Below are 21,480 nucleotides of genomic sequence, written 5' to 3' on the forward strand. Positions count from 1 at the left end.
CATTCGTTGCTCCTATCAAGTTAATTATTCATTAATTATCAATACCATTATAGAATTCAAATCCATGTTAGCATTACTTAGATGTGTCGTTCAGACAGAATCATCTAAATTTTTCGTCAATATAAGGTTAACCTCATTGGTTAAAATATATTCGAATTTGTTTAATCTATGTTACTGTAGCTACTTTTACACGAAAATGTAGCTATTATCATGAAATTTGCTCTAATGCGATATGATAAATAGTACGAGGCAAAATCTTATTCATGCTATTATATAGAATTATGTTAGCTCGCTATCTATCCTGCTGATTAAAAATTCAAATCTATTCTGAAATGATATCTAAATAGATTAATATAGCGAAATATTATTTATTAGAATCGTAATTGTTACCGAAAATTAGGAACAAACATGACTACTGCCGTAGTTGCTAGTTTACTATTACTGAATGTTATTAACGTAACATAACTTAGCTATTCTATAAAAAATGTCCTTAAAAATATAAATAATAACAATGAATGAGACTATAGAGGGTATAGTTGTAAGAAATAAAAAATCTGCAACTGCGTGCAAAGCTAATGCTCTTGTCTAAATTTGTCGTTTCAAAATTTCTTAAGCACGATTATTCACCAGTGGTTTGACCGGAAGTTTCTAAAAATGATTACTTATAAATTGCAGTATTGGTCATTTTTACATGAAAGTTGAAGTTAAATAATCACCGTACAATTGGCGCTTGGCGATCAAGAGACCTACTAGTTCCAGATATAAGTTACTAAAGCGTGCAATACAGTATTCGGTAGGAGTCTAACTTTATCCGTATTCATATTTCTACAGTAGATCTCGTAATCGTTGCTCACCCACCCTTTTGAGTAAAACACTAATGCTACGCGAATTGCCAGTCAGTCAAGTGTCAATTTCAGATATTTCATTATAATCAATATTCCTGGAGGATTTTAAGTTGTGGTGATTTCAGCAACAGTAGTAATGTGTTCTATCGGGCTCAAGTCCCTTCAAATTTTCGGAGTTAGCGAGTTGCAACCTTAAGAGTGAAAACTAAAACCCATTGCCTATCAATGTCAACCCTTGACGCAATGTCGATTTCAGCTATTACTCAATTGCATGTTCCCTTTTTCATGATTGATTTTAAACTATAAAATGTTTCATTCATTTAAACTTGCAAGTTGCAGCCATCTCTGATCGCGACCGCCGTCCATTGGACTGGTTCAGGGCACACTTCACAGTGTACAGTATACAGTACTGTAGCTCAATGTACAGTACACTGTACTGTAAGTCACAGTACTGTACCAGCCGCAGCCCAGCACGCTGACGGCCAGATCTCAGCTCTGCTGTCTTGGAGATTTCAGCACCAGGTGAACGATTTTTTGAGAAGAATTTTTGTCCAATTGATCCAATTTTCAAGGAATGGAATTGGAAAATGATAAAACTTCTAGCAAGCAGCTGCAGATCCGACTTGTAGCTTTAAACAAACGGTATGCGAACTACGTATCATAGGTAACAATATCCAATAAAATTCCTCTATCTAGCTGTGAAACATCATGATGCTTTTCGTCATCAGCTCAGCACCTTGTAGTACTACTGTATAGTGTAGTATGCTTCATTGCAATTCAGGATACATACTGTTTTACGTTATATCTTAGAAGAATAGTCGGTAGTTGTTGGCCAAACTATCTAGTATCTTGCAAGTCTACCATCAAATCATAGCTATGTATTATGTTGTTTTAGCTTTGATACATCAGGGAATCTATTATCTCTACCAAGCCGGTTTGGATGCGACGAACTGAGTGAAACGGTCCACACCTTGTTATCTGCAAGTAAGTTTATACTAGCAGTTCCTTCATGATTCATTTATTGACAGTGAAGTAAATAACTTACTATTCAATAGTATAACTCATATTGTAGTTGTAGTAAAGGCTGCATACTCATGCTGTAATAGCATTAGTAACTATTATTTAAAATTACAATTCGTTCTCGTATCAATACGGTCCTAAATTCGTTGGATATAAGTAATGTGCATTTGGAATAAACTATAGACTATTCCATCAGTGGTAAACTAACGGTATACATTTCTAATTTTTCTTATCAGATGACATCGAGATACCTGCAAGTGTTCAATTTGATTTTGCAATCAATAATGATCTATTAAGAGATTCACTCGAAGGATATGTTACATCTAAGAATCTATCCACGGTGAATTGATACAGTAGTCAAAATTATGATAAAACTTTATTCATAAATGGTCATTAATTTAACGGTAATTGTATATACATGTAACCGGATGCAAATGAAATGTAGCATTAGTGCTACGTAAGCAAGAGAGTATTAATCACTGCTAATCTGAATGCAATGCAGTTTGTGCATATTGCTATAAATGGATTAATCTATGAGTGGGCCAAATCGTGCCAGAAATTTATTCTTCTTTTAACATGTTGTAAATATGACCCATAGGAAAGTGTTATTGAAGTTGTCTACTTTCAAAAAGAACCTCCGCCAGATTTTTTAAATACTATCCTCCATAGCGACTGGATTAAAAGCGTCAGAAGTAAAGATGATTGGTAAGTCTGCGATAATTTTAAATAAAACTTTTTTCTACACAAAAGAAATGGAACAGTTTGTCGTATGGCAACAATTGCTGACTACGAGGAATTTTTATTTGATCTTAAAGTTGTAGACGATAAAAACGGATAAATTTTCTTAGGAATAGTATAAACAATTATGATACATCCGCTGTCAATTGTTATTGTTTCTATTAGCAAAATTATTGTAATGCAGAAAAATTTCTTAAACTTATAAGTATATGGTCATAATGCTTAACAAAGGTCACTTCTTAATTTTAAATAACATTGCTTTATAATCAGTATTCTAGCTGGCTCCCTAGATGGTACAGCTAGAATTTGGAATATGGCAGGTACCAAACTGACCTTATAATTATATACTGTATTAGTAAAGGGTCTCTACCTCATAAACTTTCATATCAAGCCCAGTCTGCCTCTAAAAATTGTCCGCATCTTTGATATAATCACATTTTTGTACGATATATTATAAAGGTGAAGAATATGCTATATTTAAAGGCCATGAATCTTATGTTAATGGTGTTGAATGGATCTCTAAAGGTAGCAAAACCTATCTCTCAATTATCTTATTCTCTACCGGAAATGTATCATTTGTTGCTTTGGATTTACCCTAAGGTTTGTTATTTAGATAATAATCATGCCACCATAGTGACGGCTTCGCAAGATGGCACCCTACGTTTATGGGAGGTATGAGAACTCACGATGTGCTAGAAATTATGATCAGTATTTTGTTGCTTTAAATTATTATCTACACTAAAATGATAAAATTGTTATCACCATTTAGTGGGCAATAGGAACTAAATCCGTGGAGTGTTTGTGTGAATGCAAAGGTCATACACAAGCTGTCAATGCGGTTACTGTTAATCAATCGAAAACAAAGGTTTGCAAATCAATGTTTTCTCATTTCGAAAGTTAACCGATGGTAAATGGTAGTAATGTTCTATATTTATTCAGATATGTAGCGTATCTTCAGATAAAATGATCAAAATTTGGTCAACAGGTTGGTACAGCAATGTGTAGTGAATTTATTTTATCCTGATATCTGAGAAGACTGTAATGCTATCGTTGTATTTTAAATTTGAAGATTGTTCCCGGAAAGATGACGACACAACACACCCAATACATAAAAAGATGAAAACAAATCAAGGTCTACAGAAAGCTGTCGATAAGGTACATGACATCGTATAATTTATCATGTCTCTTAAATTTTATTTGTTTTAAATCACTATACTGATGATTTATTTTAATTGAAGCTCCCCGACATCACTCTTTCGGGGCATACTGATGGTATTGATGCTGTAGTTTGGCCGAAAGAAGCTGAAATTATTACTGCTGGATGGGATCATCGAATCAAAATATGGGATACTGAAGTCGGCGTCAACAAATCCGATATTAATGTAAATAAAGTAGTTAAAGGTATTACATGTTCACCATTTCAGGACCTCATAGCTGCCGGAAGCTTCGACGAAGGAATAATTAGACTATATGATCCTCGAGTAGTTGGTAAATATCTGATTTGAAGCTTACATTAAATAATTATGGTACCTCAAGGTCTGTTGACACTATTTAATAGATCAAACGGTCCTGAAGCTGACTTTAAAGTCCCATAAAAATATCGTTAGTTCACTTTGTTGGTCGACAACTGATGAACAACAGTTGGTATCTGGATCTTTTGATAACACTGTTAAGCTTTGGGACATTAGATGGTACTGTAATTACCGTATCGAACGATAATGGACGCTATAGCAAGAATTTTGTAGTTACTAAAATAATATATTTTGTTTGTTACTTATTAGCAACCTAGCTCCGTTATATTCAATAGAGGGCCATGAAGACAAAGTACTTGCAGTCGATTGGTCAGAGCCACAGGTTACAAAAGACTTATTTAATACACCTACTTACAATCAATGCCACACAAGATTGCAGTTAACCTTTTGGCAAATGTCTATACTAGATATAAAATTAATTAATTGTGCATAATCTTTATTTCTCTTAGTAATCACTTTTTTGTTCATTTTTAGTATATCGTTAGTGGAGGAGCTGACAACAGAATACAGATTTATCAAAGAGAAGTTGCACAGAGATCGTAATACTGTAATATCGTAATAAAATATTTTTAATTAATTACAAGGACTATTCATGTGCTGTGTTGGATTGTCTCGTTCTCATTTCCTCCAATATATATATACGTGTATGTATATGCATGATATAAATTAGTGACACTATGCAGCGTATTTAAATGTAAATGGTGATTGAATTTAGAACGCTACTTATTATTAGGCATAAAAGTTGATCGCTTTTAATAGTAATATGAATTTTATCTAAAATCTATTTACATGAGTATCGTCAATATTGAGGCAGTAATAGCGAAGAGATTCTTTACTACTAACAAATGCTATAATCGACGTTTAATATCAGTTTCTCCTCGGTTATCATCCGTGTGCTATAATTTTTTAAATTTCCCTTGCAAAAATACCCTAGGAACAGAAAGATTTTCCTTTTTATTGACAGTTTGTCGGTATACATATTCGCACGTTACGACTTCGAATCCCTCGCCGATGAACAGTTTACGAGTTGCCTCTGGAATAAAAAATTAGTTTATGAATCACGGCAAAATACTATAATACGAATAAATTGTAAATCATCCTTTTTACATTTTATTTATAACTGAAGTAGTGTCGAATATGCTGAATCAATCGAGATTCAATTTAAAACTTTGGTTCCCATCATCATTACAGTAATGTGTATGAAAAGCATATCATCACTGTTGCTAATCTTTACCTTCAGAAAAAAAGTAAGCCATCGTACCATCTTGCCTGACGTAAAAGTTGTCATCTATTTTATGTCCACGAGAGAATCTTAGCATAGCGTGATCATAAATTCCGTAATCGCGAAATAGCAAAGTTCCCCCAGTTGCCATGACCTGTACAAGTTTATATTATATATATAGGTTATATACATTATGACTATATTGACGCCGACTTAAATAGTATAGTATCTAGGAATTAACGCTACAGTAGAGCTTCGATGTAAGTTAGTAGTGAGTAGATTCTACAAGATCGACTTAAGAAATTACTTAAATATAAATTATAACTCATTTTTAAAGTTTAAATAGTTATGTTGAAGTATTGTATGTACTGTACTCATTTCATTCTTAGAAGAACAATACCTTGCCGATATTAGCAATAGCTGCACTCATTTTTTGTGGTGTAATAGCTGACAAGACAAAAATCAATGTAGCGATATTGATAGTAGCAGCTGGAATTGACAGCGTCAAATCATCGCAAGTGATGTCGCATACAAAGGCATGGCATTTTGCTTCATCATACAATCTATTGCTCTGATAAAGATAGTAAGTCGAAATTGTTTTTCATCATAATAAATATACGGGTATGTCAAGAGCCATTTAGTTACCGTTAGTATACCGGTACTGAGCAACTTAATAGAGGATATCAATGCAATTATTTCTCAATTGCAATTGTTTGTTAACTGTAGCAAAATTGGACACTAAAATAGTTCACTTACCTTTACAAAATCAATTGCCCGAGGTGAGAAATCGCAAGCGTAAATATAGAGTTGGCATCCTTCTTCAATCAAAGGAAAAACAGCATTACCAACGCCACAACCTACTTCCAGCATGTAACGTTTGGAGCTTACATTGCTGTTTTTATTATCCTATAACATTTAAGATTATTGTAAGAGTGTGGTTACTGGGAAAATGATTGAATGATTAGTTCGTACTATCTCCGAGTACAGAGGTCGTAATTTTAAAGATGCTTGCATACTACAGTACATCTTTATACTAGTAGATAACAGATGTTGCATCAACTTCATATTAATCAGACTGCTAAAAAGATTTGTATTTTAATGAAATTCTGCAGCTATCCAATGTGTTGCACGTTTTGCAAAATTTTGCGCCAATTAAAATAGCATGATCTTGATTGAATCTGCTTGTGTGTGTATACTCGCATGTAGGTGTATTATTTAAGATCTGATTGACAGTTGATCAAAGTACGGCGAGTTCAATTAGTTCATACCTCGGAGCAGAGTTCTTTAAATTCTCGAGTTGTCCAGTGCCTATCTTTAAAAAATTTTGTAGTATTTCTTTTGTAAAAGAGATCCCAATTTTTTTTAGCTTCTTTTTCTAATTTTTGTCGTTTGAAAGGTGTCAATAAGACGGTATCCATTGCTAATTGACTGCTCTCTTCTTCAGTTAATTCCCTAACATTATGGGTCGTCAATTGCACATCGTCGTCCATCATCACGACAATGATTATGTGTTTCTTATAATTATTGGTAATACAATATTACGATTATCACACACAGTTTAGCATAACAGCGCCCACTTGGATCAAATTACAAGAATCTCGTTGTCCAGTAATTAACCTTGTCGATTAATAGCACGGAATGCAGTCGAGCTAGCAATGAGAGCTGCTTGAAAATTGCTTGCAAATAAATATCCAGTAGTCGTCTTTTTAATGGTGAAGCGTTTGCTTCCTACGATACAAATGATCGTCTACTGAGAGCACGGTAGAATCCTCAAGGAATTGAGTAGATAAAAGAATCATAGAATGGGTAAGATATCTATTGCTTTATATTACATCTATCCACTTTTGCTAGGAGGTAGAATCGAAGTTATTTCCTATCAATAACACAGCTCACTAGCAGCCAACTTGAAATGCATCCATTGCTGTCGATGGCCAAGATGGACGGACATTCATCAAGCTGCGTGCTGTTGCCAGGATTCGGAATCAATGGGAGTACAGACGGTATCACGTGCCCTATGATTGCTATAATTTCTTTGTCAACCACGGTCAGGTCTAGAGACCGTTATAGAGACCCTTAGAGGGTGGGTCTCTAGTCAGTCAGGTCCAATCTGAAAAATGGGGAGGGGAGTTGCTGAAATTTGAATGGTAAAAGAGAGTTTAGTGCTTGAAAGGAAAGTCGCAAAGCTGCCTAATATATGCAACCCGATTACCTGGTTGTGCTCTCACTTTATTGGATTCATGATTTTAGAATCTACAGCTTTAGTTCCACTTTATTTCATATTTCAACTGCCTTTATATGCTCATCCGATTATAGGATTATTAATGCATGATATGACGAGAACAGATACATCTGTACCGACCGTAGCGGTATACAGTACTACAGTATGGTGTACATGGCGCAATTTGAAGACTTTGCCCTTGTTGCAAGTATATCCATTACGTTTTGTAGAATTCTGAGACTAGAAATGAGCTATTAAACACGGAAAATAGTAGAGTACCCTACTGTCAAAATAGTTTGTTTTTCACGCAATGTTTGACTTAAGCTTTTCTTGGCACCCAGTGTACAGTAGTCAGGTATACACTTGGACAGGACGACGTATTGCATTCAATGGATATGATTTGATGATTGATATTCATCGCCTTGATATTCTGAGCTATTTATGTGTCACTATGTTAAGCAACTTTAAACAACTGCATCAGACTAGCGTAATAACAGACAAGATATACGTTGTAGTCCAATTGTAGATTAAGAATGTACGTCAATGTTGTAGAAAGCTGGCAGACAGTCTCTGAAGCTCCCTAAATGTAATTTCTATGCGCGTTATTGATTGATAAACTAAACTTTGGTGCGTCGTTGACAATTTCATCCAATATTATACACTACTGTACGTATGTTGAATTGATAGAATGGCAGAGCAGCGCGATAAATCCGTATGTGCAACACTATCTACTATTAAGGGTAGAATTGTAAACTATAAGCGAATAGAAATATATATTTATGCAACTAGATCCATACGTATCGACGTAGAACTATCTCATGCAATGGATGACAAGGCTTGAACCTAGATTGAAATGTCATCAATTTAGATCATAACCTACGTCAAGTATACGCTAATACAGTAGTAACAACTGTATTGGCTATAGAGTAAAAAAAAAAAATCAAAATCAAAAATGAGACAACTATATTCTCTGCATCATTTGATGAAGGGAGACTTTCCAACGTACCCCTGCACTATGTACAAGTCCAATTTATGTTTTACTTATTTATTTTACAGACTATAAAAATAGAGAAATTCGTGCAAGCAATAATATCTAATATCTATAGCCGTAACATGGAATCCTACATCTTATTCAGTCATTATAGTTTCTTCATAACGTGCTATCGTCGTATGCATGATAGTATACTTAAATTCAGGTCATCGAAATAACAAGGGAGATTCGAAAGCGGAACAGAACGGACTGATAGTTTCATCACAGAATAAGCATACTTATATGTAGTCAATATTTGTACGACACAGCATCATGCTATAAATGACTAGTCTTGATTGAACTCTCATACAATCACCATCGCCTTTAAAATAGTTGTATCACTCACTATCCACTATCTTGAGCAATGCAACTGTCGTAAAGTTACCTACTACTTCGGACTACCGTCATCAATAAGACATCGAGCAGCTCAAGTGTTTAACAAGCGTACAATAAGATCCAAGCTGGTAGACAGCTTGGCAAGTTTTAGCATTTTGACTTCTATTCATTCTATTGATTGAAAAACACCGCTTTTAAGCGTACACTGTCAACGATTTGGATATACTCGCATTAATGAGAAGATTGTGGAATAGTGGACGAATTATTCGTATGGGTAATATCTTCAGTGATTCTAATGTAGAATTATGAATTGGAAATAAACGTTTAAAATAGTTGTATTACTATCCGCTATCTTGAGCAATACTAACAACTGTAGTAAAGTTACCTACTACTTCGGACTACCGTCATCAATAAGACATATCGAGTAGCTCAAGTGTTTAACAAGCGTACTATAAGATCCAAGCTGGTAGACAGCTTGGTAAGTTCTATCATCTTGACTTCTACTCACTCTGTTGATTGAAAAACACCGCTTTTAAACGTGCACGGTCTACGAATTGGATATACTCACATTAATGAGAAGATTGTGGAATAGTGGATGAATTATTCGTATGTGGCAATATCTACAGTTATTCTAATGTAGAATTATGAATTAGAAATAAACGTATTTAGGTCATACTTGCACAATGTAGAAACAGGCTACAGCATGAAAGACTAGCCTTCAATCTCGATTAAATTCTTATAAAATTGCTACCGTAGTTGAAGGCTTTCCAAGTCACTTTATTGAGCTACTGTAATACTAAAATGATGTACAAACAATAGGCACGTAAATCAATACCCAAGTAAAATGGCGATAATCCAGAATTTTACGTCTGCGATATTTAGACGTGCGGGTTAAATTTATCTTAGCGTCTTTTTGGTAAGGGTATGATCATGACTGCTATTACCATGAAAAATGATAAGCTTTACTCTATACGATTACAACAAAAATGGGTGGAAAATCATTGGAAAATATCCTGATATTACACTTGGAAATCTCAAATGACTTCCCACACACCCTGTACATTGAAGATTTGTGCTACCCTTGATTCGCTTTTCAGACGGGTCACGTAGTCAAATTTGGCGTAAAAGCTGTCCATCTGTACTCTTATTCACTTAATTGATTGAAAAGCGATGATTGTTATACATGCAGAGTTTACAATACTAATGTCTATGAACCAACCCTTCACACCTATGAATTATAATTCTAGCATTACAGAATGGTGGATCAATTCACGGGTCTGGCCATATCCACAATGTAAAGTAAAGGTGGGATTTGCAAATGAATACGGCACACGCTGCAACGTGTTCTCAATGGCTAGCGAGTTTTGATCCAATTCACACGTAAAATCACATCATCATCAATTCCACGGTATACTATTTTAGTCAATCCATCATTATCCGTAATACCCTTTCAACTCCATAGAATCATAAAGTTAAATAAATATATTGTACATCAACAATTTTAATCGAATTAATTTTATATTTATCTTATTCTACTCTATTAAAACGAGCGTTTAGAATAGTATCGAAGGTATAATTGCACTAGATTGGTATCTACAGCTATTAAATTAAATTAATGAATGAATTATCCCAGTAATTTGCTGTTTCTCCATCAAAGCTGACATTGTGCGGTGGTGATCGGCTGCGATATTCTACTGTATCCAAGATACTATCAAGGGCAATCTAGATTATTGTCAACGGTACTATTAAAGTGCTGTTAATTAATACTGTATGTCCTTGTTTGTCTTTTACTCGTTAATGTCGATACTGTAGAGTGGATTTTATTCCATCTTTATTTTGGGTAGGAGGGGCGGGGGCAACTTGATATCTCAGATTGTAGGATGGAATATCTTAAACGATAAAATTTACTTACTGGAGCAACGCAAACAGCATCAATTTGATTCCAGTAATAGGCATTTGGTAGTAAATTATAATACTGTGAGGCATCCATCGTCAAATTTCATCGATCTTGCATTATGGTTCTGTATCATAAACTCGTCTAGGCAGCATTACTGTTAATATCTGTGGGCCAATGTCGGTCATGATATCGATCTTGCATTATGGTTCTGTATCATAAACTCGTCTAGGTAGCATTACTGATGATATCTGTGGGCCAATATCGGTCATGATCTGTTATCTTAGTCAGGTGCACTAACCCTATTAAAAGATGCAATTTTATCCCTACAACTCTAGTATGTTTTCTACCCAGATACAAGATGGGACATCGAGACAGAAGCATACCACTCCTCCATTTTGAACGAGTTCAAGTTGACTTTGGATGACCTTTCCACTCTACAGTCTACACGAGTACTTTAGAGTGTACACTGGAGGGTTTTTCTCTTACGACTAGAACTATTATTATAGTCGACTCTTCCTATTAATTGATTAAGCAGACAAATGATGAATTTATCTGTAATTTTTTCAATTTTAGCAGCTTTGCCAATGATATTATAACAAAGCCGTCAACCATCTGCTGCCTAGAAGAGCTCTTGGTAGACTGTCTACTCCTATAGTCCGGGACTAGTCACTGCATTTAGACCACGCTGGTTCATTAATAAGACATGAAAAAATCGCAGAGCTTGTGCCTAAGGCTCACACTGATTATTTTTACTGTAATTTTACCTCGTTTTTCTCTTCTTTTGCAAATTGCAAGGGGATATTTTAGGTTCGGTTAGACAAGGACTACTAGAAGAAGACGACCAGGTAGGCAGGGCAAACCCATACGTTTGCCCTGCCTACTACAGTACTACCTGGTTCGTTACAATACTACGTCGATGTGTATACTGTAGTACTGTACTAAACACTGGTACAGTATAGCACAGTACAGTACAATTCAGCAACACCGCCAGCGTACTAAATAATATTGTATTGTGGGTGACAATTAAATAATCTAATTTTTTATTTTGTTTTTTAGGTCGAAGCCAGCTAGACCCAAAGCGGGAGACTGACCAAGGTGAGGAAGAGAAAGAGAGAGAAATAAGCCATCGAGCTCTTGACTACAGGAACTAATGATCAATCCAGTCCAAAATTCTTCTATTTTTGCTAACACTACCATCAACGGATCAGATTGTGACCAGTCGATTGATTGAGGAGAGAAAACAAGAAGAAGAAAATTGTTGGAACCAATTTTGCATCAGCTAAGATCGCTTCCAATTAGATTGATTGGATCGAATCGTAAGTATTCAATCTATTTTTTCCTCGATTTTTTCCTACTCTTATTAAAACTGCCATCAATGAGGGTAAAAAAAGAATTCATTCAACATTGTCGGCTCCAAGTTGATAAAGTACAAGTAGGATAGTGATCAATCTGACCATGGTAGATGGCATGATACATAGACGGCGTGTTTCAAGAATAATTAGCAACTAAATAACCATACAATTCATCAAGATAGATTAATATTCATGATAAGAATACACTTGATTAAATCACTTAGATCATCGACTTGGTAGTCAATATCGTCATGTTGTACACCATGAATACTTTACCATTTGGAAACTGCAGATTGAAATTTAATCGCTACTCAACCCGATAGACTCTTTTTACCAACTTAGCAGTTGCAGCAATCCTTTTTCCTCAATGCTATGCACATGTTATAAACATACTTCGCTACTACTCTAACCATGTGTTGTACAGAATTAGAATTTATCATCGATTCATTATATATTGCTGTGCCGATAGATGTACTGAGACAGTAAAAATCACTATCAGATATCTATCTTCCCATGATACAACACTATATAAACAATACATGGCCGATATGAATAGCCCTTTTCCAAACTCAATTTCATCCTTTGCATACATTTGGACAAGAAGAAGAATTGATGATTATTCCATTAAGTACCTTTCTACAGTATCGATTGTATTACAGTAGTACCTAGAGATGTAATCAACACCATTTTTCATGAACATAGAAGTAATCATTTTCATCCCATAGCTTCCGACAGTACAGTACATCACCTACGTTTTACAGTAGACTCATGGAGCTCATTACCAAATTCAATTTCATCTTTTTACAAGTATGCATATTTAGACACATCGAAGAATTACAATATTCATCTCCATCAAACTTCATCAAATACCTGCCCTACTACTTCATCTATTACTTCCTCAGAGCCTATTCTAAAATTGAATTCGTCTTCCACATACATTTCCATAGTAAAAAGAATGAATAGACATCGGAGACCATGATAGATCACCTATGACAATATACTATGCCATGAGTAGACATCATAATTTCACCTTTTATTGCGACTGTAATAATGATATGATTATGTTATCAGATCTGCTTCTATATCGTCCATTGCAATATATGTACTCGTATAGGTTCAACGTTTATCCTTGATTTAGACAATAGTCACTACTACCTGGGACTCTTCGTCATCCACCATGTTGGAAGACGAAGCAGCCGAGATTGTTGGATACTGACTGTACAAGTCTAAGTAAAGAGGCTATCAATAAATAAGTAGTTAGCATCTATAAGGAGTAATGTATAACTTGTTCACTCCAATCTCATGTCTCAGCAGTAGTAAATACATCCTAGTGCAATCCATGAAAAAGGAAACTGAACAAAGTGATAACATCAGTTTTGCGGCTCCTTTTTGAATAAACACTTGAACTTTTTTTAATCACTTTTACTTCTATTTCTGGGCATTACCTCCCACTTTATTACCTGTGTTATTTTTCCCAATTGAAAAGAGAATGAAAATATTTTACTTAGGAATACTTGAAGATCCTTTGTTCTACTTATCATAGTCGTCGTTCTTTGATCGAAACACTACTCACTCATCCTGATTTAAACGAAAGCAAGCTCATCATGATTGCATAACAATTGATAAAGTCATAAATCTTACTGTCATTCTCATTATCATCATTCTCATTCTACCATAGATGTCTTTTCAATTTACAGAATTACTCATAAATCTTATTGTTATTCACATTATGATCATTCTCAGTCGACTATAGATGTCTTTTTAATCTATAGAATTATTCTATCCGCACAACTGCTAACAATAATGTGGTATTAGTAAGGAATATACAAGGAGCCTTTGTGATCAGCAATTTTCAATGTTACAACTTTATGCATTTGATCTCAAATCTTTTTTACTATGTTGTATACTACAAGAATACGGTCGAGAGAATGAATTCTCGGAATTCTTTAAAATCACACACTTTTTTAACTTTGTAAATTTGCTAACGAGTCAATCCCACGCTTATACCCCTCGCCTATCATGACTAAAAGTTACCAGTACATGTTTTCGTATCTTTGCTAAGTTAACCGATACGATAATAATTATATTATAATAATAATGGCCGCTGCTGTAAATGAATTTAATATTCTCGTATATACATACATGACATAAGGATCATGCCATAGTCATTTCTTCATTGCTTATGTAGATACGTGTATAGCATATACAGTAGGATGCTACAAAGTATTCAAACGTGTCATTTCACATTAATTCAAGCTTATTTTCACGGAAACCATATCATACTATTCATGGAAGACAATCCTGCATCCGCCAAGTATTCGAAAATTGCAATTGCAATCATATTGAATGACTATCTGAGAATTATGAAAGAAAATTAAAATTATCGTCCTTTGATTACTATAGCTTTATAACAAATAGTTACGCAACGAATGTGCTACCACGTACTAGTTTTACTACAATTTATTGATACACAAGGATTGTAATATTGTTTATTAAGAAGGAAAAAACATATTTTCAAGGTAGTATATTGGGAAGAGAGGTCACTACCAACAGATATCAAAGAACTATTATATAAATGTAAATTCTCTTGATAAATGATCAGATGAGTCTAGTGATTGCAGCAGGGATTGATCTAAAAATAGTGAAACCAATAATTTCAGTAAACTTAGTTCATTAATTATATAACCTTGGGCATCTTTCTGTAAACATATATATCATCTAATAAAATAGCTCCGTTCAGTGATGTGATTGGATTTATATTGCTTTGAAACTATGTTTACAATTATAATATTTTTACTAACTACATTTAAAAGATGATAATAGCTTATTGTAAGCGTCGACAAAAGTTACTAAGAAAATTATTGTTCGTATGGCTACTTCTTGTATCGTACAGTGCAAGATTTTGTCGTTTCTATTCAACAGTTATTCTAATATTCTAAGCAGAATATTTTAAAGATAACGTTAAGTTACCTTAATCAGAAGCAGACTTTATTAGATAGCTATAATCTGATTACACTTTATATTGAGTCATTCATACTCTAGTCACTTAGACGTATAAACTGATCAATGTATATAAGCTTTCGTCGTTTAATAAAAAGCATTGAAAGCCTTTAATTCATATCATTATAGGAAGAAGGAAGGGTGAACAATTGATGCTTAATTAATGCCTACTTTAAGCGTCTGCCTAGTCATATCTTCCGCCATATATAGATACAGATTTGTAGATACACCTGACTGCCTAAAACCTAGATTATTGTCATTGCATAATAATATGGAGTAAATCAAAGTTAACAACATTTACAGGAAATGAAAAATATAATTTCCTTGAAAGTCCACGCAATCACCTAATACTAGGCTCGTACTTGGCTGTATTTTTAGTTCTGATTCCTTATGAATTGTAATAAAAAATTGTCGATCATCTATGGAACCTTCTATTTTAATACTAGATCGTTTTTCTATAGGAATTCCGTATGATAAACTAGATTGCCTAATCGATTATTGCTATCATATTTCATAATATTGAAGTATGAACTTTTCATGGCTGAATGCTTATAAAATAATACTATTCATCTTGATTTTTTTCTAAAGATTTAACGGTAGGAGATTTGAAATTATAGCACTATAATCGAAGAACAATTAAGAAGTGAAAAATGCCGACAGCTTTCACCATTGGAATTATCCAAATAACCTCAGGTGTGGTCAGCACCATTTTGGCAATATTGGGATGGATACTACTAGATGAAATTCGTCATGAATATTTGTTAATTTCCACTGCTTTACCTACAATAGCGGTAAGTTTAGCATTTTTCGTCTAATATAAGTACATTGAGTATTTAGGATAGAGAGCATACATTAACACAATTTATTTTTTACCAATTCCAGTGTGCATATTGTATATTCTGTTCGATACTCTTTTCATAACGTGTAAAGAAGTTTAATTAATTAATATTACTTTTTATAATTTCACTGTAATGTATCGAATAGTAACGCAACCTTGATAAAATTTTAATTCACTCACTGATATTGCTGTAGATGTTCTTATGTGGTATGTGCGCCATCGGTTTCGTACGAAAATCTTTGCATTCTCTGGTAAGCTAGATCATGAGCTACAATCATGATACAATTTATGATATTCAAATTCCGTGTCAACAGTTTCGCGGATGTTAGCAATTTTAAGACTTTATAGAGTTTAAACCTTTCAAAAGTCATCCTAAAAGAATTATGTTAAAGCAAATAGAATCAGGAATAGATAAGCATGCATATAGTGCGTGAATCAACAATGAACTGTATTAACAATTTTCATTTTAATTTCATCTAGTTAATTGGCATCATATTTTTTGCAACGATTTGCGTGGCTAGCGAGATTTTCAGTATTGCGTCTCACTCTTACATCATTTACATATTTTCAAGAAGGAATTCCAAAGTTGTCGAGCTAGCAGTTGCAAGTATTTCGCTTATTCTATCGTGTATTTTTGGAGTATTTAATGGCTATGTCATTATCAAGTTTGCTCGCTATCTCGTTACCGTCAATGCCTCATTCGAAGGAGACGCTACACAAAGTAATAATCAACAATCTGGAATGGCTTCCACTACAACCCCAGTCGACGCACACTTTCTGTTCTTCGGATTATTCGGCCCAGGCTTGTTTCAGCTAGTATCTGGAGGTGTTACACTTGTACTTGGTATAGTTAGTCTAGTAGTTCTTCAAGGAGGTTTTGCACCAGCTACCTGCTATCTCGGAAGTATTGTAAGTATTCCACAAGACTAAACTGTTTTACGTAACCTGCAATCTTATAAGTACTAACACAATGATCGCCTAATTATTTCTCATATATTTGCTGGATCGGGAATCAGATGATTGCGAGCGGTACCATTACTCATTTAACTCAAAAGTTAAGAAATATTAAATCATTGGTAATATCCCAATAAGTGATTCTTATTTTTGCCGAAGAGTGTAGCAAACAGTATCATACAACTAAAATCATATATTTCCTTCTCCTGGTTTAGACTACCTGGTCTTTGATCACTTCGAAATGGGCATGTCTTTGGTCTTTTGCTCTAATAGTTTCATCCACACTTTATCTCGTTTTTAACATCATTGGAAGACAAATTTTTGCGGCCTATATTGCATTTTATGTTTTAGTCATGATAGCTGGTTTGCTTAATTTGGTGGGTTCAGCAATCATTACCTTCAAAATGGCGAGTTTGGAGGAAGTTCCAGTTTTCAAATTGACGCTATTTAATCGATTACGAATGCCAATAACATCACAAAATATCACTTTTGGCATTACTTTATGCTGCTTTGGCTTTCTCTTTATAATTGTTACATTTATAGAACCTTTTGTTGGAATTCCAACACACCTACTATATACTTTCGCTACTGGCTGCCAGGTAAATAAATAGATAATAGGGAAATGCACTTATTCTAGAAAAGTTGCTGCGTGAATAGAATTCTTATCATTAACAAATTTTATTCTCTTTAATGCAATTGTAGTTAATATTAGCTGGCCAATTAGGCAATAACTTGGCATTTAAATATTCGGAAGATTTGGTACGTAGATATTATTAACGGCTATTCAATGTACTATAATTAATTTCTATCCGATATTGTGCTAGCAAGCGCTTGCTTTAATTAACATTCTACATTTAACGGATATTAACTACTTAGGTGGCGTCTTATTTTATCATAAATTTCATGGCATCGGCGTTTATTACAACTTATCTTGGATTACTAATTGCTGAATATACATCACTGCCATTTATCTTAACACAAAGACCAGCATCAATAGCTATGGCTATAGTAAATTTTGTCTTAATAGCGCCTGCCTTAATTATCAGCTTATATGAAACTGTAATTACTGGATATCGTTCAGGAATTTGTATCTGTGGAGACAGGCCTGCAATCGCTATGGTAAAATGCAGTTAATTTAGAATTATTTCGTATATTGGTCCATGTTTTATAATAATTATATTAATTCTATACTCCCTATCGTAGATTGAGAATACTTATGATGCTAGCGAACAGGCTCAAGAAACTAATTCACCAATAGACAATCTTAACCATACTTTTGCTATACAAGATGATACGAAACATTCCATTCAAGACATATCTGGAGAAACACAGATATAATCAACGATTAAATAGGGCGTAAATTGAAGTTAAAACTTGCTTGACAAAATTAGAGGTCAATTGATGCTAATAGTTGTTATCATAGGTTTATTCATTGTGCATAAGTAGATTAGTGTGTATAAAGAATCTACTTAACTTCCTTATTATAATCGTAACTGGTATGCAAAACTATATTGATAGTCAATCTAACGGTAATATTCGACTATAAATACGTACAGGTAATCGAAAGGACAAATGCATTATCTACATATGCAAAGTTCGACGTAAGTTTATGTTTTAAATTGGTCAGCTACTACAAGAGTGCGGTTAGTAAGCACGTCTAAAGCATCGGGCTACAACGTTTCTCTTTTTACGCGTTATCGAAAATGATTGTGTAGTTACTTTGCATTACCGTATCGTAAAAGACAATTGGTGTAAATCCTTTAAACTTATCAGGTATTAATTTATTGAGGGTCGTTTAATATAGGTACCTATGAATTTGTGAACATACTGCTATTTAATATTCGAAAGGTTTTAACAGTATTTCATAGGTAGTTGTGTCGTAACCCACTGTGCAGCAATATCTTTTCAACCATGTCATACTTGTACAATATGTTCATACCATAAATTTCGCACTTAGATGATCATATTGGTTTACGAGTTGTACTTATTAACTTTTGTTGCCATCAAGTTTGTAATCATAACAGTAATACCGTTGTAGCCCGTAGTAAATTGTAATTACTCAGAATCATATTGCACCTCGACTTGGATTGTTAATTGACTTCTGCCAACACCTTTAATAAATACGATACAGTGTGATGTATCAGAGTTTCACTAATACAATTTTGTTGCATTCAATTACTTGGCTTTAATGAGTACTTTGAAGATTAACGAGGACGATGATATGTAAATGCTGTGTATATAACATATATATTAATCATTTCGCAAATACTAGATAACTGTATCTCTCAATTTCTTATATTTTTGTTATACATGACAACCTCGTCTTGCATGGTCAACATTAACTAGATTGGTAGTCTATATAGGACATCAACCTCACTTTGTTCATTAACTAGTAGTAGATTATACTAGCTATTATATTTATCTCGAGATGTATTTGTTTGAAACTTAGCAAGAGCAGTAATATAGAAATGCTGATAGCTATTAAAATTTGATATTTGCTACGATGTCAACCAACAAATGCAATCATGCCATAATATTTTACTAAAAGAGTTCTATAGAGTAGTACTAGGATTAAATATTAAATATTCATTCATGATCGATGTAGAATTTCAGTCCTTATTCTATTCTAACAATTGATTATGAGTACAAACCGAACTTACTAGAAATTTACATTTGCTATGCATGCCATAAGAATTAATGCAAACGTTACCATCATTAGTAATTCATTTTACCAAAAATAATATGTATAACAATAATGGATAATTTATTAATCGACATATTTTAGCTGAAGCTTAAATTAAGATTTAACATTTGCTGCACTTGTTAAAAATCTCGAGATTTCACCAGTGGTGTAATTTTTTGTAGCTTGTTTCAATTAGATAGATATTAACTGGGAATTTGCAATTCCATACGCGCTCACTGAGCAACAAATGAAATCATTACTAAAGTACAATTAATATTAGATCCTTTATTTACAGATATTAATAAAGCAATCATGAATTAAAATTGATATGTCACATTATCATAAAGTATGCTAGTCAGGTTAAAATCGATTAAATTAACGTAGCAACTTATATAATATTTACTACTAAAATCTGACATAAGTCTTTATTGTTGATTACAAGCAAGACATCCATCATCGGAATGAAACATTATTGAAAAAGAAAACAAAGTGATGATTACAGTAATAGAGTATCTTTGCATTAACTATTTCGAAATAGGCTGATCAATTATAATTAAATAAACAATAAAATAGTATTTAATATAAAATTGATGTAGATAGTCGAGTTGTAAAGTCTCTATTGCCAATCAATAACTGAAAAAATTTTGTCTATCATAAACTAACCTCAATGAACGTCCTGTATTCCACTTTGAAAGGAATATCATCATGGTATTCATTTATAGCCACAATAATCGTAAACTGTGTAAGACAATACAAATTACTTTCAATGATTGCAATTTAACCTACATTGTCTACCTAAGTTGAATAACAAGATGGTAAAATTAAAGCGTGTATAAGAAGTACAATATCAAGAGCGATCAATATTTAATTAATGCAGCTGGAATTTGGATTTGATATGCGATACTGAATGCCTATCATTGTTTAAATTGTATATAAAAGTATTTAGCTAAGAGAAATACGGTACCTACTCGAATAAGGTGAAAGAAAAGATATCATCCTTGTTCAATATTGCCTATGATGGCTTTAGGCAGTTGCAAGTAATTGGTATATTTTAAATAATTTAAGCTCTTATTTCAGTTAATCAGTATATTGCCGATAAAGGCGTGATTAAAAATAACCTTACTGGCTGTTCGATTAAAAACGGAGTTGGCAAGCATTTCAAAATAATTTTGACTGTAGTAAAGGTGTAATCAACGGTCGTTATTATTCACAATTAGGTTTAAGCCATGCTGAAGAATATTTTAAAATATTCTAGACAATTTCTTTTTCAAAATATATCAGTATAGATTATACCGATTTGTTAACACACACGACAATTGCGGAGTATCAGCATCAGTCATGGTTGATATTCATAGAAAAGCATTAGAGATAAAATAATTCAGACTTTTTCTTAGTGTATACAAGCAACAAAAGGTGCGATCGAATAACAATCATAACCGATGATTCAAATGGAGCCAGGGGTAAAATCGTCGGAAAAGAAAGAATTCAGTAGTCTTTCTTAGAATTTCTATCATTCAACGAGCAGTACGATCAAAAACCGCAAAACCTCGGATTAGAACTAGAGGTGGGAGCAATTAGAGAATCATTTTCGATTCTTAGCATGCATATGTTGCAGATGACAAAAAGGCTAAATTTAATTGCAGTTATTGCTAATAATGAAGTTACTGTGAGTTGAATATTAATTTTACTAGATTAATAAGGAACCCTCTAGCTACGAAGATTGAAAGAGAAATGAAAAAAGACGTGATAGCTCTAGCTGATCGATAACTGACAAGTAATTGCAACTTCTGCTACTAGTTCCATTAGAGTATTACG

General features: G+C 33.6%; 3 protein-coding genes across 3 annotated transcripts; 2 read left to right on the forward strand and 1 right to left on the reverse strand.

The window, feature by feature from the left end:
• Positions 1-1,419: 1,419 nt before the first annotated feature.
• On the forward strand, positions 1,420-4,678 carry TRIADDRAFT_55049 (uncharacterized protein; the record flags this gene model as incomplete). The annotated part of the gene is made up of 14 exons (XM_002110684.1): positions 1,420-1,487; positions 1,741-1,829; positions 2,102-2,205; positions 2,464-2,570; positions 2,874-2,923; positions 3,063-3,128; positions 3,217-3,275; positions 3,373-3,468; positions 3,543-3,588; positions 3,673-3,758; positions 3,842-4,004; positions 4,162-4,294; positions 4,385-4,457; positions 4,610-4,678. 14 exons carry the CDS (start codon positions 1,420-1,422, stop codon positions 4,676-4,678), a joined length of 1,209 nt encoding a protein of 402 aa, XP_002110720.1.
• A 353-nt stretch (positions 4,679-5,031) lies between these two features.
• Positions 5,032-6,847, reverse strand: TRIADDRAFT_22960 (uncharacterized protein; the record flags this gene model as incomplete). The annotated part of the gene is made up of 5 exons (XM_002111236.1): positions 5,032-5,168; positions 5,370-5,511; positions 5,758-5,928; positions 6,114-6,263; positions 6,626-6,847. The coding sequence occupies 5 exons, from the start codon at positions 6,845-6,847 to the stop codon at positions 5,032-5,034; spliced, it is 822 nt and encodes a 273-aa protein (XP_002111272.1).
• Positions 6,848-15,840: 8,993 nt separating this feature from the next.
• TRIADDRAFT_55051 (uncharacterized protein) lies at positions 15,841-18,320 on the forward strand (the record flags this gene model as incomplete). The annotated part of the gene is made up of 7 exons (XM_002110685.1): positions 15,841-15,981; positions 16,223-16,279; positions 16,509-16,937; positions 17,198-17,581; positions 17,685-17,741; positions 17,859-18,101; positions 18,186-18,320. 7 exons carry the CDS (start codon positions 15,841-15,843, stop codon positions 18,318-18,320), a joined length of 1,446 nt encoding a protein of 481 aa, XP_002110721.1.
• Positions 18,321-21,480: the final 3,160 nt, after the last annotated feature.

Source organism: Trichoplax adhaerens, genomic scaffold, assembly GCF_000150275.1.
Source record: "Trichoplax adhaerens TRIADscaffold_3 genomic scaffold, whole genome shotgun sequence".
Lineage (NCBI taxonomy): Eukaryota > Metazoa > Placozoa > Uniplacotomia > Trichoplacea > Trichoplacidae > Trichoplax > Trichoplax adhaerens.